This window comes from Arvicanthis niloticus, chromosome X (assembly GCF_011762505.2).
Source record: "Arvicanthis niloticus isolate mArvNil1 chromosome X, mArvNil1.pat.X, whole genome shotgun sequence".
NCBI classification, from domain to species: domain Eukaryota; kingdom Metazoa; phylum Chordata; class Mammalia; order Rodentia; family Muridae; genus Arvicanthis; species Arvicanthis niloticus.
Window position 1 is genome coordinate 86,410,707 of NC_047679.1, and position 18,235 is coordinate 86,428,941.

General features: G+C 37.1%; 1 protein-coding gene across 2 annotated transcripts in view; it reads right to left on the reverse strand.

Annotated features, from left to right (window-relative positions):
* Positions 1 to 702: 702 nt before the first annotated feature.
* The window catches only part of Nup62cl (nucleoporin 62 C-terminal like), a 56,077-nt gene continuing 38,544 nt past the window's right edge, over positions 703 to 18,235 (reverse strand). The window contains exons 8-9 of one of the 2 annotated variants that reach the window (XM_034486142.2): positions 17,786 to 17,852; positions 703 to 1,764 (exon numbers count right to left, since the gene is read on the reverse strand). In XM_034486142.2, the coding sequence (XP_034342033.1) occupies positions 1,673 to 1,764; positions 17,786 to 17,852 (159 nt within the window). In that variant the 3' untranslated portion in view covers positions 703 to 1,672. The remainder of the gene's footprint in view (positions 1,765 to 17,785; positions 17,853 to 18,235) is intronic. The other variant, XM_076919109.1, reaches the window with a different exon arrangement.

Genomic DNA, 18,235 nt, shown 5'->3' on the forward strand with positions numbered 1-18,235 from the left:
ATTTAAAACCAGAAATTCATATAAAACATTATATTGACTTTACTGAATGTGGAACCTCCCTTACATGTGGGCTGTCATATGAAAGTTTTATCAGAAACAAAACAAAACCAAAAACAGTAAGGACTTTTGTCCTAATCTAGGGCATATTGGCAATAATATTGAACTCTAAAAATTATAGATTACTCAAGATTTTACTCAAAAGCCATGTTTACCTCTAAGAGTCTACAAGATTTAATAGTCTGCATTATTCTCTGTCATAACCTTCCCCCTACCCTCCCCCCCACATACTTCAGTATTAAAGACTGAAGCTTGTGCATGCTAGGACAGCATTCTATCACAAAACTGCAGGCTGACATTGTTTTAATCTTTGAGACAAGGTCTTAATTTAGTTGAATTCAGGCTGGCTTTGAATCTGTGATCTTGATCCCTCTATCTCAGCCTTCCAGATGGCTGAGATTATTGGCCTATGCTACCAGGTCCAGTTCACATTGTATAATTTTGAGAGTTGACAGAAACTTAACTGAAATAACTATCTATTTCATGGCAACGTTTGTATAGGAAGTGAATCTACTAAGTTCTAGTATTTATTCTACTCATAAAACTTACTACCACTAGTAGTCATTTAAAGTTTATTTATTTTTCTGTAACATGAACCCTTCAATGCATTCACGAGTGATCTGGGGAACAAAAACTCAGTTCAGTCACTTAAAATCTTTTAATCAGTTTATTTTTATTTTCAGGACATCATTTTATTCTTAGATGAAATACAAGAGATGAAGATGTTTTAGAGCTAAGAAGGCTTTTTTTTTTCCTTTAAAGACAGAAACTACACCAAACAGGTCCAAATCCTATGCTAAAACAAAACAAATGATAAAAATTACCAGGACAGGTAGGTATGGTGGCACTTGAAAAACTGAGGCAGGAGGATTGTAAGCTCCAAGCCAGCATAGTCTACAGTGAGATCTTGATTTAAAAACAAAAGCATTGAGGTATCTGTATGTTGTCAAAAGTCAGTGGATCACTGGACCTTACCCATAATTCAGTGCTGGGTATATTATCCAAGAGTGTGGTACATGGTACATTGAAAATAAAAGACCTAATTAAATCTCTAATCCTTAAAAACCATATTACAGTCTGTGAATTCCTGAAAGACACTTGCTGTAATTTATGATACACTTCCTTTTCATTGCCCAGATTGCCCTTAACAGGTAAAATTATATCTCAGGGTAGATAGCAAATTTCACTTGAGATTTTACAGGATCCAGCACTTTCTGTGAATGGCCACAAACACCCAGTAGAGACTGGGTGGCATGTGCAATTTGGCAAACAACTGCCCACAATTAAGCTGCAGTTAAGAAGTTGGTGTGTACTGGTGATAGTATGTAGAATCTAAGTAAGACAGAGATTATACACACAAAATCCATACCAGTAAGCAACTGCCTGGGCATGGGGGTTACTTTATTCTGGGTAAGAATTATTATCATTGTGTCCAGATTTTATTCCATTCTGAAAGAAAAAAAAATGTAGACTTCTCTTCACAGTATTTAAGTAAAAATAAATGCATGCAAAATTGCAAACAAAGATTAAGTAGTAACCGAAAATACTATTCTATTTAATATAATCAGAATTCAGGGTTAATGAATAATCCAAAAGGAGCAATTTGGAGGGAAAATTATTCAAAAGCAGTCTTCATGGCATCTTGCTCCTTGCGACGGTACTCCTCAACCGCGTTTGCAACCTCTTCTACCTTCTTCTGCATCATGCCTAGAGTATGAAAGGCATACAATCATTAGTCAAAGTTACATTCCATGGACACAATAACACACCCTCTCCTCAATTATGATATATGGAACCTTAAATCACAATTTTAATAGGGTTAAGTTTTAGAAAATCTGAGAGAGAGAAAATTCATCAGTTTAGAAATTATAAAAATAGTGGATGAGAGCAATCTTTATTTGTTGTCTTTAACTTTGGAGCAATAACAGTTTGCCTTAAATGTGTGTTTTATTGGAGAGAGTATTAACTGTTCGTTTTTACTCAATAATGCCCAAAAGGACAATTCAGGGTGGTCAATACATTAAACGCATAGATTTTGGTAGGTCTGAGCTACCTATAAGACACAAGTCTTGGAGAATATTTACACTTCTATTGTTTCCTGATTATTTATTTACCTTGGTGGTTCTTAAGTTTGCTCAGGGGCAGTGTACTGCAAAATGTCATTAATAGTTACCATATCAAATAGTACTTTTCTGCCAGGCAAAATAAACTGTGGAGGGAAGTATGTTAATCAGAGCTTTTTTTTACAAAAAAAATGCACAAATAGGACTGCTCATTAGTGTTTAGTACTTGGTAAATAATCGTTGGTATACCCAAAGGAAAGGAAAGTTTGGCAAAACAAAAACAAAAACTTAATTGATCCACTTTATTTCTTTCAGCCATCCGGAAACAGTCTTAATGCTTGCCCAGCCTTTAAAAAGCACAATGTCTCATTTTATCATATAAAATACATACATTCTTCAAGATCACACTCTAAGAGTGAGTAATTTAAATTATGGTTATCTGTTGAAGGGCCAGAACAACAATGAAGAATGAGCTTGGCAAAATAAATCTCCTCTTTTTGTTGTAAAAACAAACTGGAGGGTTAAATAACTGTTTTAATGTGACCCAAGCATAAGTGAGCAGTTCGAGCCATTAACTTCAGACCAGAGACTATGGCAACATAAGCACAATTTACTAATTTGCTGATTGATACATACTAAATGCAAAGGAGTACATTTATAACAATCTTAAAAATCAATAAAATGTCAAGAAACACAAGTCAGCATCATTAAGAGAGGCTTACTATAAACAGTTTGTCATGTCTTCTAATTGAATTCTCAGGACTATTTTCTGAATTAACTCACTTTAAATGTTTTAGGCCCTTCATTCATTAAGAGCAAGCACTGCACATGGTACCTACTGCTCAGAATTCTGGTCCCAAGACCAGCACCATTGATTTGTTTCTGTCAATATATTAAGTTAATACATCATAGTAGAAGTCGAATTTCAGTAGTAGTCACTTGGAAGGAAATATATCATTTATATTTTTGCATTATTAAAAAGACACTCTACATACAAAACTAAAAATTCTATCACTAAACAAAATGTGAGCCATCTACAAAGACAAGAAGTAGATTCAAGGTTTCCTGAGAGTTGTTTGGGATGGATGGTAACTACTAGTAGACCAATAGGAAACTTGGGAGCAAGGGAAATGTTCAAATATTGAAATGTTATTGATTGTACTGCTCTACAAACTTATCTAAATAATCAATGGCAATGACTAAGTATTTAGCAATGAAATCACAATAATCTATTTTCATAAACACAGCAATCCTCCTGCTTCAGCCTCCTGAAACCTGGGATTGCAGACATGAACCACCCACATTTGGCCCTTGTTAGTATTCTGTCTGAACTCCAACTCCATGGTTGCCTGGCAACAACCAGGTGTGCGCCTTCCCACAATTGCCTGGCAACTGCCAGGTAGGCCTGGCCCACTGTAGAGGGGGCTGCTTGCCCCCTCCTCACTCTCTTACCCTCTCTCTTACCCTCTTGCCTCTCTGTCTCCTCCCCCCTTCCTCTCTCTCCACGTGGTCTACTTCTCTACTCCTCTGCCTCTCTCTCTCTCTCTCTCTCTCTCTCTCTCTCTCTCTCTCTCTCTCTCTCTGCCTCTACTACCCTCCTGGCTCCCCTCCCCATGCCCTCAATAAACTCTATTCTATACTATACCGGTGTGTGGCTGGTCCCTCACAGGAAGAGATGCCTCTACAGGCCACCTCCAGTTACCTGGCAACAGCCAGGTATGCTCCTCCCCACAGTTACCTGGCAACCGCCAGGTAGGCCTTCTAAAAACTAACAGCCGTTGAATTTACTTTTGTGCCTTATCAAAGCTTGAATTTTTGTTCCTAAGGTCTTTTTCTTTTTTTTAAAGGTTTTTGAGACAGAGTTTCTCTGTGTAGCCCTGGCTGTCCTGGAACTCACTCTGTAGACCAGGCTGGCCTCGAACTCAGAGATCCACCTGCCTCTGCCTTCCAAGTGCTGGGATTAAAGGCGTGCGCCACCACTGCCCGGCTTTCCTGAGGTCTTTATTTTGTGGATCTTTGTGTCTTTCCCCTTAAATACACACACATACACATACACACACACACACGGGGAGAGAGAGAGAGAGAGAGAGAGAGAGAGAGAGAGAGAGAGAGAGAGAGACAGAGAGAGAGACAGAGAGAGAGACAGAGAGAGAGAGACAGAAAGAAAGAGAGAGAGACAGAAAGAAAGAGAGAGAGACAGAGAGACAGAGAGATTCACTCACTCACTCACCTATAGCCTCTGAAACATTAACAATAAGTTGAATATACAGTGCTGGGTACATGTCAGGGGACAAATAAACTGTAACTGTCTACTAAACCCTAAACTAAATCAAAACCTAAAGTCAGAGCTACATTTTAAAAATACAGAAAAATGGACACATAATCTCTATGAAGAAGATAAAAACTGTATATTGTATACCATGCCAAGAACAGGTCTTACTGAAAAAATCAGGAGTAAGGGGTCTGTATTAGGAACATATAATTTCATGAGGGTCATTCTGACAGTAGTGTGGAAACAGACTGAAGTAGGATGAGAAGAGAAGAGGGGAGAAGATCACTAAGGATTCTGCAGACTAAACTCACACATCTGTAAAATAGTTGTAAAGAAGACATAGAAGGGTAACGCACCAAAATGTTAAGTGGACAAAGAGAGGCGCAAAACACTTTAAAAATTCCAATGAGTTTTGCACCAAATATGGACTTGGTAGGACTAGATCATTCCAAATGGTGTTCAAAGTGGAGCAGAAAACAGGATGTATGACTCAGAAGCTGACCCTTCCTCTCCTCTGCATCTTACCTCTGGGTAATGCTCCCTATTCAAACTCTGCAGAAGATTTGCCTTTGACCACTGAACAAGCTAAGCTCTAGATCAGAGATAGCAGATCAAGTCAAGGACAGGCATTCTGTACTAAAACTAAGGATTAAACGGAAGTTTCCAAGAGCTTAAGTGTGTGCGCACAAAGGAGCATGGAGTGTCTACTTCCTGCCCTATGGCTCTGAGAAGGCTGGCTTAGCACTGGCCTAACTAACCTACAGCCAGGAACTGCAAAATTCTTCTCCAGAGACTTTGACCCCCTAGACAGAAAATCTAAAGATAGTGGCTAGAAGTCCTTCAGTGACGGGAAAAGAGAGGAATCTAATCATATTATCTATCCCACAGCAAGTTAGCAAAGCCAGCTATGCAATGTTTCATGTCGCTTTCTTAAGTATATGAGTATTTGAGAAAAACAATCTGAGAGAGATTCAAACAAAATGGAAAGATAAAGGCAACAAATTAGGAAGAGCAAATTTTTTTTTTTGAAAAAAATTTAACCCATTCAGGGATGATACTGAATCTAAAGAATGTGGATGGATGCTGTTAACTGCACGCTTGTATGCTTGTCATATGACAGCAAGGTCTTGTAACATAAAGGTTATGGCAGAAAGTAAAGATCAACAAAAGTTTGGAATAATACATAGAGTGCAGATCCAGAAAAATTAACAAAAATCATAGAGACACTAGGAAAGAATAAAAATGTAGATCAGTTCAGGGAAGCAAGCATTAGATTAAGTGTATTTCCAGAAAGTGGAACAGAGATAACATAAGCAAAGAAATTAGCAGAAAACTCATTTGAGAGCACAGTCTCAAACAGAAAGAACTGGATTTCCTGACTCATTAATATTAGGCTCAGTAGATGAAACAGATTCACATCAAAGCACATCATCCTAAATTGAAGCATTCTGAGAAAGTGCTTAACATTTTCAATGGGGAACAAAAAAAACAAAATGAAGAACCTCAGAAAAGGTTCAGAATCACAACGGCCCTCAGAGTTGGAACACGACAGAATTGCTTCTTCAGAAGTTCCGGGAAAAATTATTTCCAAGCTATCATTCAATAGCTAATATTATTAAACAAGTGAACTGGTGGACTGCCTATCTTTTCAGATGCACAATATCAAAAATATTTCCATGCTTTCCACTCTCTCTGGAAGCTGGGGGAATATGTGCTATACTTGGAACCAAGGGAATGAATCAAGGAATCAGAAATAAAGAGCCACAGAAGTGTGGATAAAAGTCCTGAAAGGGAGACTTACTTGAAGTCAAGTCAGCAACGATTTCAGAAGGTATAATAGAGGAGGGCTGAAGGTATAGTTCAGTGGTAGAGCATCTGCTTAGCATGCAGAGTTTCTAGTCCCAATCCCAGGAACCACCACCACCACCACCACCAGCAGCAGCCAAATCAACAGCACAGAAAACAAACAGCAAAGTAGAGATTACAAGATATGGAAGAGACAAGTCTTGGAAGTTGAACTACATAATTTAAATTAAAAGCAGTGATTCAGGTAAGGACTTTACTGATAAATATACAGAAAGTGAGGCAAAAAAAAAACAAACAAAATTCACATGCAAACAAAAACTTGTAGAAAGAAAGAAAATAGAGTGTGCTAGGCTGCGAACAGCACTGGCATGATCATAATTAAAGTCATAAAGATCAAAGTGAAATTTATGATATTTGTGCGTTGCCAGTTGGTAGAGAGACTTAATATAGGAAGACTAAGAAGCAAATAGTTTTTGACAAAATTAATTGAATTCGAGGTGCCTCTGGCATATCTGTGTGAAGGTTTCTTAATGCAGAGTTTTGACAGTGAAAATAAAAAAATAGCCATTTGTGAAATTATGGCTGGAGATGACAACTAGGGTCAAATGTACTGCTGGGTAAGAGAAATGCCCTTTTAAAAGAATACCATTCGAATCAAGGAGAGGTCTCAAGTCAATATTCTAAGTGCCTACCTTAGAAAAATAAAAAAAGGACAAAGTCAACAGAAAGCAAGCAAAGGGGAGAAGCAATAAAGACAAGAGCTAGAACTGCAAACACAATCACCAGAGAGAAAAATCAATGAGCTAAAAAGCTAATTTTTCCAGAGGAAAAAAAAAGTCAATAAAATTAATAAACTTCAGGCAAGAGGGAGAAATTTAAGCACAGAAACCACAAATCACCAGGATCACAGAAGAAACAGGACATACTACTGCAAAACTACAAAACTACTTTGTACTTACAACTTAACAGCTTAACAGAAATCTACCGAGTCTTTGAGAAACCAGAAGCTTTTAAAATGTAACCAAGGTAAAAATACACAACCGGAATAGTTTTAGAAACAAATGAAACTTTCTCCCTACAAAAATACCCAGGCCCAAACAGTTTCACTGAAGAGCTATCAAACACGCAAAGAAGAATTAATAATACCATTTTCCCATAAATCCTAAATCGAAGACAGTGTTGATACCAAAACCAGGCAAATAGCAAAACTGCAGACCAAAAAAATCTGCAGAACACCCAAAATATCTCATATGTTTAAAAGCTTGTAACAGAGTATTAGAAAAAATAGTTCCAAAAAAGGTTGATTTTTATTCTACTTATGTATGGCTGACTCTGTGTTTAAAAAATAACGATAAGTCACTACATAAACAAAGTAAATAAAAAGGTCTTGTAACAATTGATACCTTTGATACCAAAAAAGCATTTGATAAGCTCCAGTACCTGCTTCTGATTTAAAAAAGCAAACCAGCTAATTAGAAGTAGATGAGAATTACATGAGCTTGATAAAGAGCACCTATCAAAACCCTACAGCTCATATTACTATCTTACGACGAAAGACTGAACGCTTTGCATATAGGATCAGAAATGAAAGCAATAAATTAACTTAGGGCTGTGTGATATTTAAGGGGGAAGACACAAAGATCCACAAAATACAGACCTCAGGAAAAGATATTCAATCTTACCCCAAACTGATTTTCGATAAGGCACAAAAGTAAATTCAAGGGCCAAATGTGGTGGTTCATTAAACCAGCCATCCCAGGTTTAAGGAGGCTGGAGCAGGAGGATTGCTGTGAGTTAAAGATCAACTTGGGTTAGGTGTCAGAAGAAAGAAATTTAGACTCCAAGATGACTCAGCAGATAAGAGTGCCTGCCACCAAACCATCAAGGTAGAGAGAACTGACTCCTGCATGTTGTTTTTCTGACTTTGACATGTGTGTTGTGGCATGTGTTTGTGTGTGAACACACACACACACACACACACACACACACAATATAAACAAACAAACATAATAATGAAAGAAAATAAACTCATTTGACCAAGGATTGCTTTTTAAATAGTATTGGATCAACTCAATGAGTGCAGGCAAAAATCAGAAAACAAAATCCATTGATCTAAACCTATTATACAAAACAAAACCAATATGCATCACAATCTTAAAATATAAAATGTAAAAAGATAAAACTTTTAGAAAAAAATGAGAGAAAAATCTTTGGGATACAAACAATAAAAGCAAAGCCAAACATTGACAAACTGCCTATCATCAAAATCTGTGACAGGCTGGGTCAAATGTCAGTATCCTGATTATGGTATTATTATGCTACACTGTTGTAAGATGTTGTAACTAAGAAAAATAAGGTAATAAGAAAAATAAGGTAATAATAAGTAGGGTTTCTATATTATTTCTTACAACTCTGTGAATCTGAGTTGACCTCAAACCAATTTCAGTAACAAAAGCCCAACACATCTGCGTAAGCTATTTTGTTGAAACAGTTTCTCTCTCTCTCTCTCTCTCTCTCTCTCTCTCTCTCTCTCTCTCTCTCTCTCTCTCTCTCTAATCGAAGCTGGCCTGGCGAGCTCACTCAGAAGCTCAGGCTAGCCTCATCCTTGTGGCTCTCCTCCTTTACCCTCCCTAGGTATGCCACATGTTAAGGGTTTAGCTATTGCAGAACATATCCTATAGATGAGGTTAGGTTGCTTCTGACAACAACTTTGACATTTTAGCAATTTAATATATAATCTTTCCTTGTCATTCAGACAAGGAAAGTGAAGAGAAAAGCGGGGAGCGGGGAGAGAGGACATGACATTATCCTCTGACTAGTCATAGCTACTTTTAAGACATTCAGTTTACTAAAATTCAATAACAGCCAACTCTACTTCCGTTCTTGGTATAAACTTCTGGATGGAAGAAGTGTTTCTAGAAGTACAACTCCCCCAGCCCCCAAGCCCATGAGAATGTATCTGGTCTCATTGCTATATTAAAGTGATGAGAAGACACTACGCTTGGTGGAGCACTGCTCTTCACACACAATTGATGGAAAAATACAATTCAAAGAAGGATTAAAAAACGAAAGAAGAGCAAATGGCAAAGGGGGGGGGGTCCTGAATTATTGCAGCCAGGTGGGTGGGTAGCCCAGGTGGTAGAATTATCTTTACATCTTTATGTGGTCCTCCCTTGGTCAGTTATCAAAATTATCAAAAATATTACTCATTATATAAGTCTCACTTCAAATATGCTCTCTCAGAAAACTAAAACAGCAGCAGCAGCAGCAACAACAACCCTGTTGCATCATTTTGCCCACCCTGTTTTTCTTTCTTTATCACACCTTATCTTCTTCCTTCATACTTGTTGAAGGCAGAGATAACATGGCAACCATTTATGCCTGCTACAGACTAATGGAGCCATGACACATAGGTGTTTTGTTCAACATCTTAAATAACATCTAAAATTACAATATCTAATCACATAGCACTTTGGTTTTTATTTTTGTTCATGTGTGTTGTGTGTGTGTGCATATACAATGCACACACAATGAAGTGTGCTGTGTCCACATGTGTGGTATATGTGCCTGAGTGTGTGCATGTGTGCATGCAGAGGACATCAGGTGTCTGTGTATCATTCTTTGCCTTATTCCACGGAGACAGGATCTTTTACTTAATCAGGAGCCAGGCTGGCAGCCAGCGAGTCCCAGCAATCTTTGTCCCTCACCTCTCCAGCACTGTGTTTACAGGCAGAACCCAGCTGTTTGTATCAGTGCTGGCTCTTTGAACTCAGGTCCTCATGACTGCAGGGCAAGCACTCATACCCACTGAATCATCTCCCAGCCCCTGCACCTGAGGTTCCAATGCCTGTGGATGCTACTTCCAGTCTCACAATATTCTGTCTTGGTAAATAAAAATGTAGGAAGGTTTAAATGACTTCTAAGAAGCCGAAGTTTATGAGAATTCATAGTTGGGCCTGCATAGTTGACTCCTCTGTTAACAGTGCTTGTCCTCTTAGTGTACCTGCTTGTCAAGGGCTGTGAAATTTTTGAATAAACAGTGTATAATCCATGCATATATTGAAATATCACACTAAACTTCATTGATATGTATAATGGATACATATTAATTAAAATAAACTAAATGCTGGACCCGCAAGATGGTTTGGCAGATACAAAGAACTTGCCACCAAGACTAATGACATAATTTAGATTCCTAGAGTGACCTGACTTCCTCCCACAAATTGTCCTTTGAATTTCACAGAGCCACCGTGGAATATACAGAGCCCCTCCAAATTAATAATAGTAATTTAAAAAACAGCTAAACCAAGCACTGAGTGAGCTAAGCATGGTGGCAGACTTGTAGTCCCAGCACTTAAGAGGCTGAGGCAGGAGGAGCACCATGAACTCAAAGGCAGCCTGAGCTACAAAGTGAGACCATGTCTCAAAAATAAAATTAAAGTAACAAAAGCACTGTGCTGAGCTATAACTGGCACCATAATGGTATTGTTCCTTCAAACACTGGGGTGCTTAACATGAGGACTGTCTATCTGTATACTATATGGGAGGCTTAACTTTAAAATAAAGCCATCAGGTTAATTAATGTTTGAGTTATCTATTGAGCATGAGCCCCAAAACAGCATTATCATGAGGTTCCAGTGTATGTATGTATGTACGTATGTACACATACATACGTACATACATACACACATACATACACACATACATTCAGTCACTAGCAGGAGGAAAATTGCTTTGGAGAAAAAAAACATATCTTTCTCACAAACAATATAAATTCTGGTATTTGTGAGTGATTTAAATTATGTTGCATATAATTCATGTGGGGAAGCTCTCCAGCTTGAGGAAATTCACTTGGGCACAAATGTACATAAGTAGGATTAGTGAGAATCTAATTTTGCAGGTGTATTGAGGGTATGTCAAATCTGGATTTACATACAGAAAAAAGAATTCTGAGAATTCAACTGGGAGAATGTTAACCACCATACACTATTTCTTAACAGGAACTGAAGATTTGCTTAATTCTAATGTTAGTCCCCTAATCTAAAGTACAGGACATTCTTTGGAATTAAGGGACAACATCTGTTTTGGATCATTTCAATAGTGGAAAGACACAAAACATTGCTCAGTTAACCGCAATGGGAAGACTTAAGCGTCCCTGTGGAGTTTTAAATACACATTCTACATGAGCAAAGTCCACTTAGCTGGCTTTGTGCTGCTGTCACAGAGCTAGCAGAAGCCATTCAATTCTCAAGTGTCTGGAGTTCAATGTTCAATTCCAGAACATAAGAGATGACCTTACCAATGCACCTATGTTACCAAGATTGCCCAAAGAATGTAAGGAAAGGCAGAGGCAAAAGAAACAGCCTCCATCCGTGAATCTGAATCAGAGCCTAGTCTAGAAGATGAAAGAGTAAGCGGACTCAATCTTCTGGCACTTCAACATTGGATGCTCTTCAGAGAAGAGAGCTGAAATGACTAACAAAATATCCTGTTTCTCCTGTGTGAGGAGCCGCATTTGCCATTAAAAGATGGCGCAGGCTTCTGCTTCCTGGTTCTTCACGGAAGCTTTACTTGAGAATGCGCCTGCGCATGGCGCGACAACCGAGTATGACAATTGGATGAAAGATTTGAGCCAATGAGGGATCTGCACGTCTCCCAAAGCTCTATTCAAGCAGCGGGCTTTCTGAGCTCGGCGTCCTTCCCCTTTTCTCCATCTGGAAGATCTGTTCAATAAATGCTGTCAGAAGAATCCTGAGTGTGGCGTTCTCCTTATCGGCGAGGCTGTGTGCTACACTCCTGTTTGTTCATTTTGACTCAAGGTCGAATACAACACATGCTAGCCTTAAACTACTCACTGTGTACTGAAAGATGACCTTGAACTCCTGATTCTTCTGTCTTTACCCCACCCCTCAAGGTGCTTGGATTATATGTTTGCACCACTATGTCTAGCTTTAATAAACAATGCTTATTTGAAACAAGGTGTCACTATTAGACTTTCTTGACCTGGTACTCACAGATCAGGGCCACTCTAGAACTCACAAGAAATCCACCTACCTCTGCCTCCCAAACTGATGGTATTAAAGGTGTCCACCGCCATGGCTGGTTAATAATATTTTTAAAACCACTTATTGGCTGAATCAAAACTGCTTTAAAAACATCTAACACTAAGAAAAGTTTAATTTGAAATTGTCACCTCAAACAATAGCTATTAATATTGGGCAAAACTAAAGCATAATTATAACGCATTATGCAAAACAGCTATTCTAAGATGACCCTAAAAGCATTTTATGCAAGAGTTAGCTAGTTATAGTTGATGACTAAGACGATTTAGTAGAGAAAGTAAGGTAGTCACAGACATGGGACTATACTTTGGAAATATAACAACCCTCAAGGCCATTTTAATTACTCTAAGGAGTAACTCTTTCTGCTCTAACTAGCAATATAAATGTGAGACTGCACAGAATAACTATGCAGTTCTACTCTTTAGGAGCCTGCGATGATTATAGATAAAACAGCTTTAGTCTTAGAACCTTTGGGGACACCTCATGAAAGAAGCCAAATGCCACGATAATAGTAAAGTTTCAAATAATAAAATGTTTTTCATGGCATGGTCATTTATCATTGTGCTATATGGTGATTATGGCTAGCCATGGCGATGATTTGGTGGTTCATGATGCAACAGGAAACATGGATCCCTTATCCCACCTCCCTCCTCTGCCAGAAGTAGCTCCACATACTTCAAACAAATAATAAATGACCTCAGACGGATTGCCAGTTCTGTCATAAGTGGTCCCAGAAGAGCTAGAGTTGCTGCAGCTTCAGCAGCTGCCAACTCAGAAGACAGATGTGGGACTGCAGCACTATCATCAAGCCAACCTTGAAACAATGTTGCACAGTTTTAAACAAAAAGGGAGGCAAGAGAGGGAGCACAAATTTGCATCTGTGGCTACCATTCACTCTCAATTATACTTCTTGGCTGAAAAAAAAAAACTCCACAGATAACGTCTAACAGTAAATAAGCATCACATTTGAAACCCTGCATGTGTTCAGACTCTCCTTAATTTGATGGGCTCTGATCCCCTTTTATATCTGCCCTATCCCTATGGACTGTATTAGGAGTTAGAGATCTAAAGGAGCCTGGCTTGCCACACTTTTGTGGATATCGAAAAGTTCATTGGACAACGAATGTAATGGGTTAACATACTTAAAGTGTAAGTGATGTTCAATTTCCAGTTCATCTTTATTTATTTCATTTAGTTTTCTTTTGAAATACAATGGACTCATGGGAGTAACTTTAAATTCATGGAAACTATTGCCCAGATAAAGAGAGTTCCCATATACTCAATATATTCAAAAGTTCTACCCTCAGAAGCCTCCCTAGCTACCAACATCCCACACCAGAGCAGTGTATTCGTTATCACTGATAAACTACCATTCCTACCCAAGGTCTATCCTTTACACTGAGGTTCATGAGCAACCTTGTTCATCCTACAGGTTTTAGCAACGGTATAATGATAGGTATCCATCATTAAAGTACCACAGAAAATATTTTTACAGCTCTGTAACTGCCTATTCATCAACACACCCACTAACTGATCTTTTTTTTAAACTATCTTTACAGTTTTGCAGAGTGTCATATACTTGGAATCACACAGCACGTATAGTCTGTTCATTTTAGTTTTCTCAGTTAATAATATTCATCAAAATCACTTTTAAAGAAATGATTTTTCAGTTAAATATGTGATCTTTTTCATGTAACAGCTGCCGTGTTTTATGATGGAAAATTTTTGTGCCAATATTACAGATATTAAGTCACAAAAACATTTCCTGGAAACACTTTAAAATAAAGATTTGATTTTTATATGAGTTAATGATTTCTTTTTAGTAAAACATAATATTTGTATAATATTTGTATTTCCAGAAGACCAGACTCATTCGTTTTTCTATAACTGTTCTCTGAAGGTGAAAAAATGGACTAATTTAATCTTAAATTTTCAGTCCACAGACTGTTTCAACAGACAGGATCCAATTAACTATTAAAAAGGAAAATAAAACAAAAAGAAAAAAAATCCTCTCCTGGACAACATAATTAAACCCCGCCATGCTGCCTTCCTTGTTCACCTCATTTCCAGATATGAAAAGGAAAGGCTTGTTGAGTGGGGCTGGCAAAAAGAAGCTTGCGCTATCAAGAACTAACAGGCTTTTCTCACTCTTCAGCAGAGCCTGTCTCAAATGAAACCCTCTAAACCAGGGGTTCTCATTCTTCCTAATGCTGCGACCCTTCAATGCAGTTCCTAATTTGTGGTGACCTCTAGCCATAAAATTATGTTACTTCATAAATAATTTTGCTGCTGTTATGAATCAGAATATAAATATTTTTTGGAGACAGAGGTTTGCCAAAGGGGTCACCATGCACAGGTTGGGAACTGCTGCTCTACAACATTTCTCTGGCTCTTTAGCTCAAATGAATCTTTAGCCAAAAAAAAAAAAAAAAAGAAAAAAAAAAAGAAAAAAGAATTCTCATTAATCATCACTCTCTACTGTGTTTGTTATTCTTGCTACCAATTTTGACTGAGAGCTTCACCCAGACACTGAAAATTAATATCCCATCCAAAATATTATCATATTTTGACAACCCTGTCCTCTACTGTTTTGTACATGATTAAAATTTGTTTTTATATCTAACAATACCTACGGTGTTTGAAAAGTGCACCAGAATTAAAAATACTGGTTTTCGCATAAGGAAATCTGGATCTTGATCCCAGTTCTTCTGATTGTTCTTAGCTGTGTGTTCTAAGGAAGTCATTACACATTTCTGGGCCACAATTTCTTCGTTTATAGAAAGTAAATCTGTTGCAACACTAACAACTTTAATTTTATAAAGGAAACACTGGCTGGGAGCCTTGTGGTTTCATTTATGACAAAGAGGATCCCCGCCAAGAGAAAAATCACTGCAATTTTTCTTTATAACCTAAATTACCTTGTAACACCCCTTCGACTCCACCCCAAAAGTACTGTTCACTGTAGAAAAATAAGCCACAAAGAGGAAAACTTTGAATAATCTCATTCCTTGGCATTGTATGGTTCTTAACATTTCCCTACTTCTTAGCTACTCTCTCAACTTCTCAATGAAAATAGTATTTAATGAAAACCTACTTGGAACTAACTTCTTTGGATCCAGTTTAATAGCTACCTTTGAACCCCATGACCTTTCTTATCTCCACCTCCATACACAACAGCACAAATTTTAACAACCAGTAACTAGATCTGCCCACTATCATTTACTGACTACCAACTATGGATTAGGCACTATTCAAAGGAAGCTACACATAGCTTCTTTTAATCTTCTAAAATATTTAGGGTAGGTATTATCTATCTTTTGTTTTTGAGAATGAAAATAAAGGCTTCAAGAGACTAAGTGTATGCTAAAAAGAGGTCATAAGTTGACCTCAATTGCCTGTATGTGTGTGTGTTATTAATCAATATGTGGAGTAATAAATTTTAGGAGTATATAAATATCTTATTCCTCAATGATCTTAAACTTTATAGTTTTACCATTTATTGATGACCCTTGCCTGAATCAGCTATTATATAACACAAATGCAATCATGATTTCCCATTGACTTAAACAACTAAAATGCTGAATTTCATGGTATGTAAATTGTATCTCAATTAGACTATTTTAAAAAAAAAGTTAACAGAATAACCTGCAGTTTTTATTTGGTTCATTTTCTGCTAGCATATTTTTCTGCCAAGAAATGACTTTCAGTTGAAAGAGCTTATAAACATGGCAGGGTATTCAGAATAAAGATGAACTTAAACATATTCCATGGAAAACTCGTAAGTATAGTTTCCTAATTCTATCACTTTCTATAATTATTTGTTGGCATAATTCTGCTAATATTTGCCCCCTTACATTTCTTCATTTTCTTTTAAAATGCATATTTGTGACTTCATGAGGTTTTGCATTCAAAGTATTATACTCTACTGCTTTTATTTTTTAGTTCAAAGCATCCTAACATAGTAGTGTGAGTCCCAAGCAGTAAATCTTATGTGTTAGTGGCTTTTTATAAGTGTGTTGTAATTTCTCTCTTAACCCAGCTAAGCTCCCAAATAATTAAGACTGGACTATCATATTTATTTTACAGCTTTAAGGTAACAACAACTAAGCAGTATTACTCTATTTTAATCCTCTATGCTTTATCTGGCTATCTCCCAGTCAAAATCTCCAAGATACTTGGCATTTTATGGGTTTCCCTGTTCCAGGTGTTTTTCCATGGTCTCTTCTGGACTCTCTCCCCAGGACAAATCCTCACTTCCTTCCTCTCCTCCCTCTGTCCCCTGGCTAGGAGGAAGTCCAGCCCTATTCTTTCCCCTGGTCAGTCATTGGCTGATCATCTTCTTTATTGACCAATCAGAGAATACTTGGAGAGTAATGTTTTGCAACCAGATATGGGGCACAGAAGTCAGCATTTGAATAATCCGGGGATAATCTTTACACATTTCACAATAACATTATGCCTATACTTATGTTCTGTTATCACATTAGTTTTAGAATAATGTTTGCTTGCTTGCACATCCCAAGTCTCCGTGTATTTCCCTCTCTCAGTCCTGAAATCAAAGACGTCCAAGAAGAATCACATTCTTTTAATGGGAATTATCTATAGAAACCAAGATTTTAGTGCTAGACTCGTTCATTTATCTAACTACCATGCTTCTAAGCCCTTTGCATGCATACAGCAAAGAAATCCAAGTTCATGACTAATATTTGAATTTTAAATTTGTATGAAAATATAAGAAAAATAACTTGTATCTTATTTCTCAATGCAAATCTTAATTTCTATTGACATTAATATGTATACATTTGGTTTATTTTGCTATATCTATAAAGTGGTCATGATATTTGTTTTATAATCCTTAAGCTAACAATAAAAGTATTAAGAAAATTTACTCATTTTTACTTTTTTTTTTTCACCTAATAAGAATGCACTACCAAGAACACTACACTCTGGGATGCTGGAGACAGCTCAGTTGATAAAGTGCTTGCTGCTAGTATCACAAGATCAATGCGCTCCAGGCTCAGAGACTGTCAAAAAATAAAGTAGAGAGGCATAGAGGAAGATATCCAACTTTGACTTGCCTAGTTTCTACAAGCATGCACACATGTGACCTAAACATACATGAACATATATATATATGCATACCCTCCAACATGAAACATTCAAAAAAGAATGTTCCATTCAATGGTTATCTGCACTGAGTTAGTAATATTATAAATTGTCCTGGTTTGAGTTAAGGAGGGCTTCAGTATTTGTCTTTCCATTTTGGGTTCAGATCTGAGTATATAAAACATGTATGTTTTGCCAAGATCAAAATTGTATATAAAAGATAAATTTAAAAGTCCTGCTTCATCGATACTGTCAATACCATACCAGTACCCATTCCCTGTCTTCGTTAATTTCTAGTTAAATTGTAGAGTCTCCTCAGAGCTCATATGGGCCATGTGCTTAAGTCAGTGTGGTCACTTAAAGCACAATGTGTTATACATTTTCATACCGACAACACTATGTATAAAACAAACTCCCACCTGAATTATGGCTAATCCACTGCAGAGACTCCATGTGAGCATTCAGAATCTTGCAGATCTGCTCCAGCTGAAAATAAACAAAAGACTTTTAGATTATGATTATTGTAATGTAGTAAACAAAAAAAGCAACACAGGAGATTGAAAGTAGGAAGCAACATTTAATTTTGTTCTGGTAAGTGGTGCATTGACAATGAAGTACATATTGATGGTACTTTGCCATTTCATACTTATACACTAATTACTTTTATGCATTAGTTCAATCTACTCATTTGGTAACTGTCAAGAATTAGATTCCTACCAATCCATAAAAAAGCGACAAGCACAATATAAAAATAAAGGACATTAAGAAATGTTTCAAAAGAAAACAAATTAATAAATCCATTTAAAATTTATAACATCAAATTTGTCAATCAAATCTGCATATTTTGGTGGAACACTGGCTTGTTATGT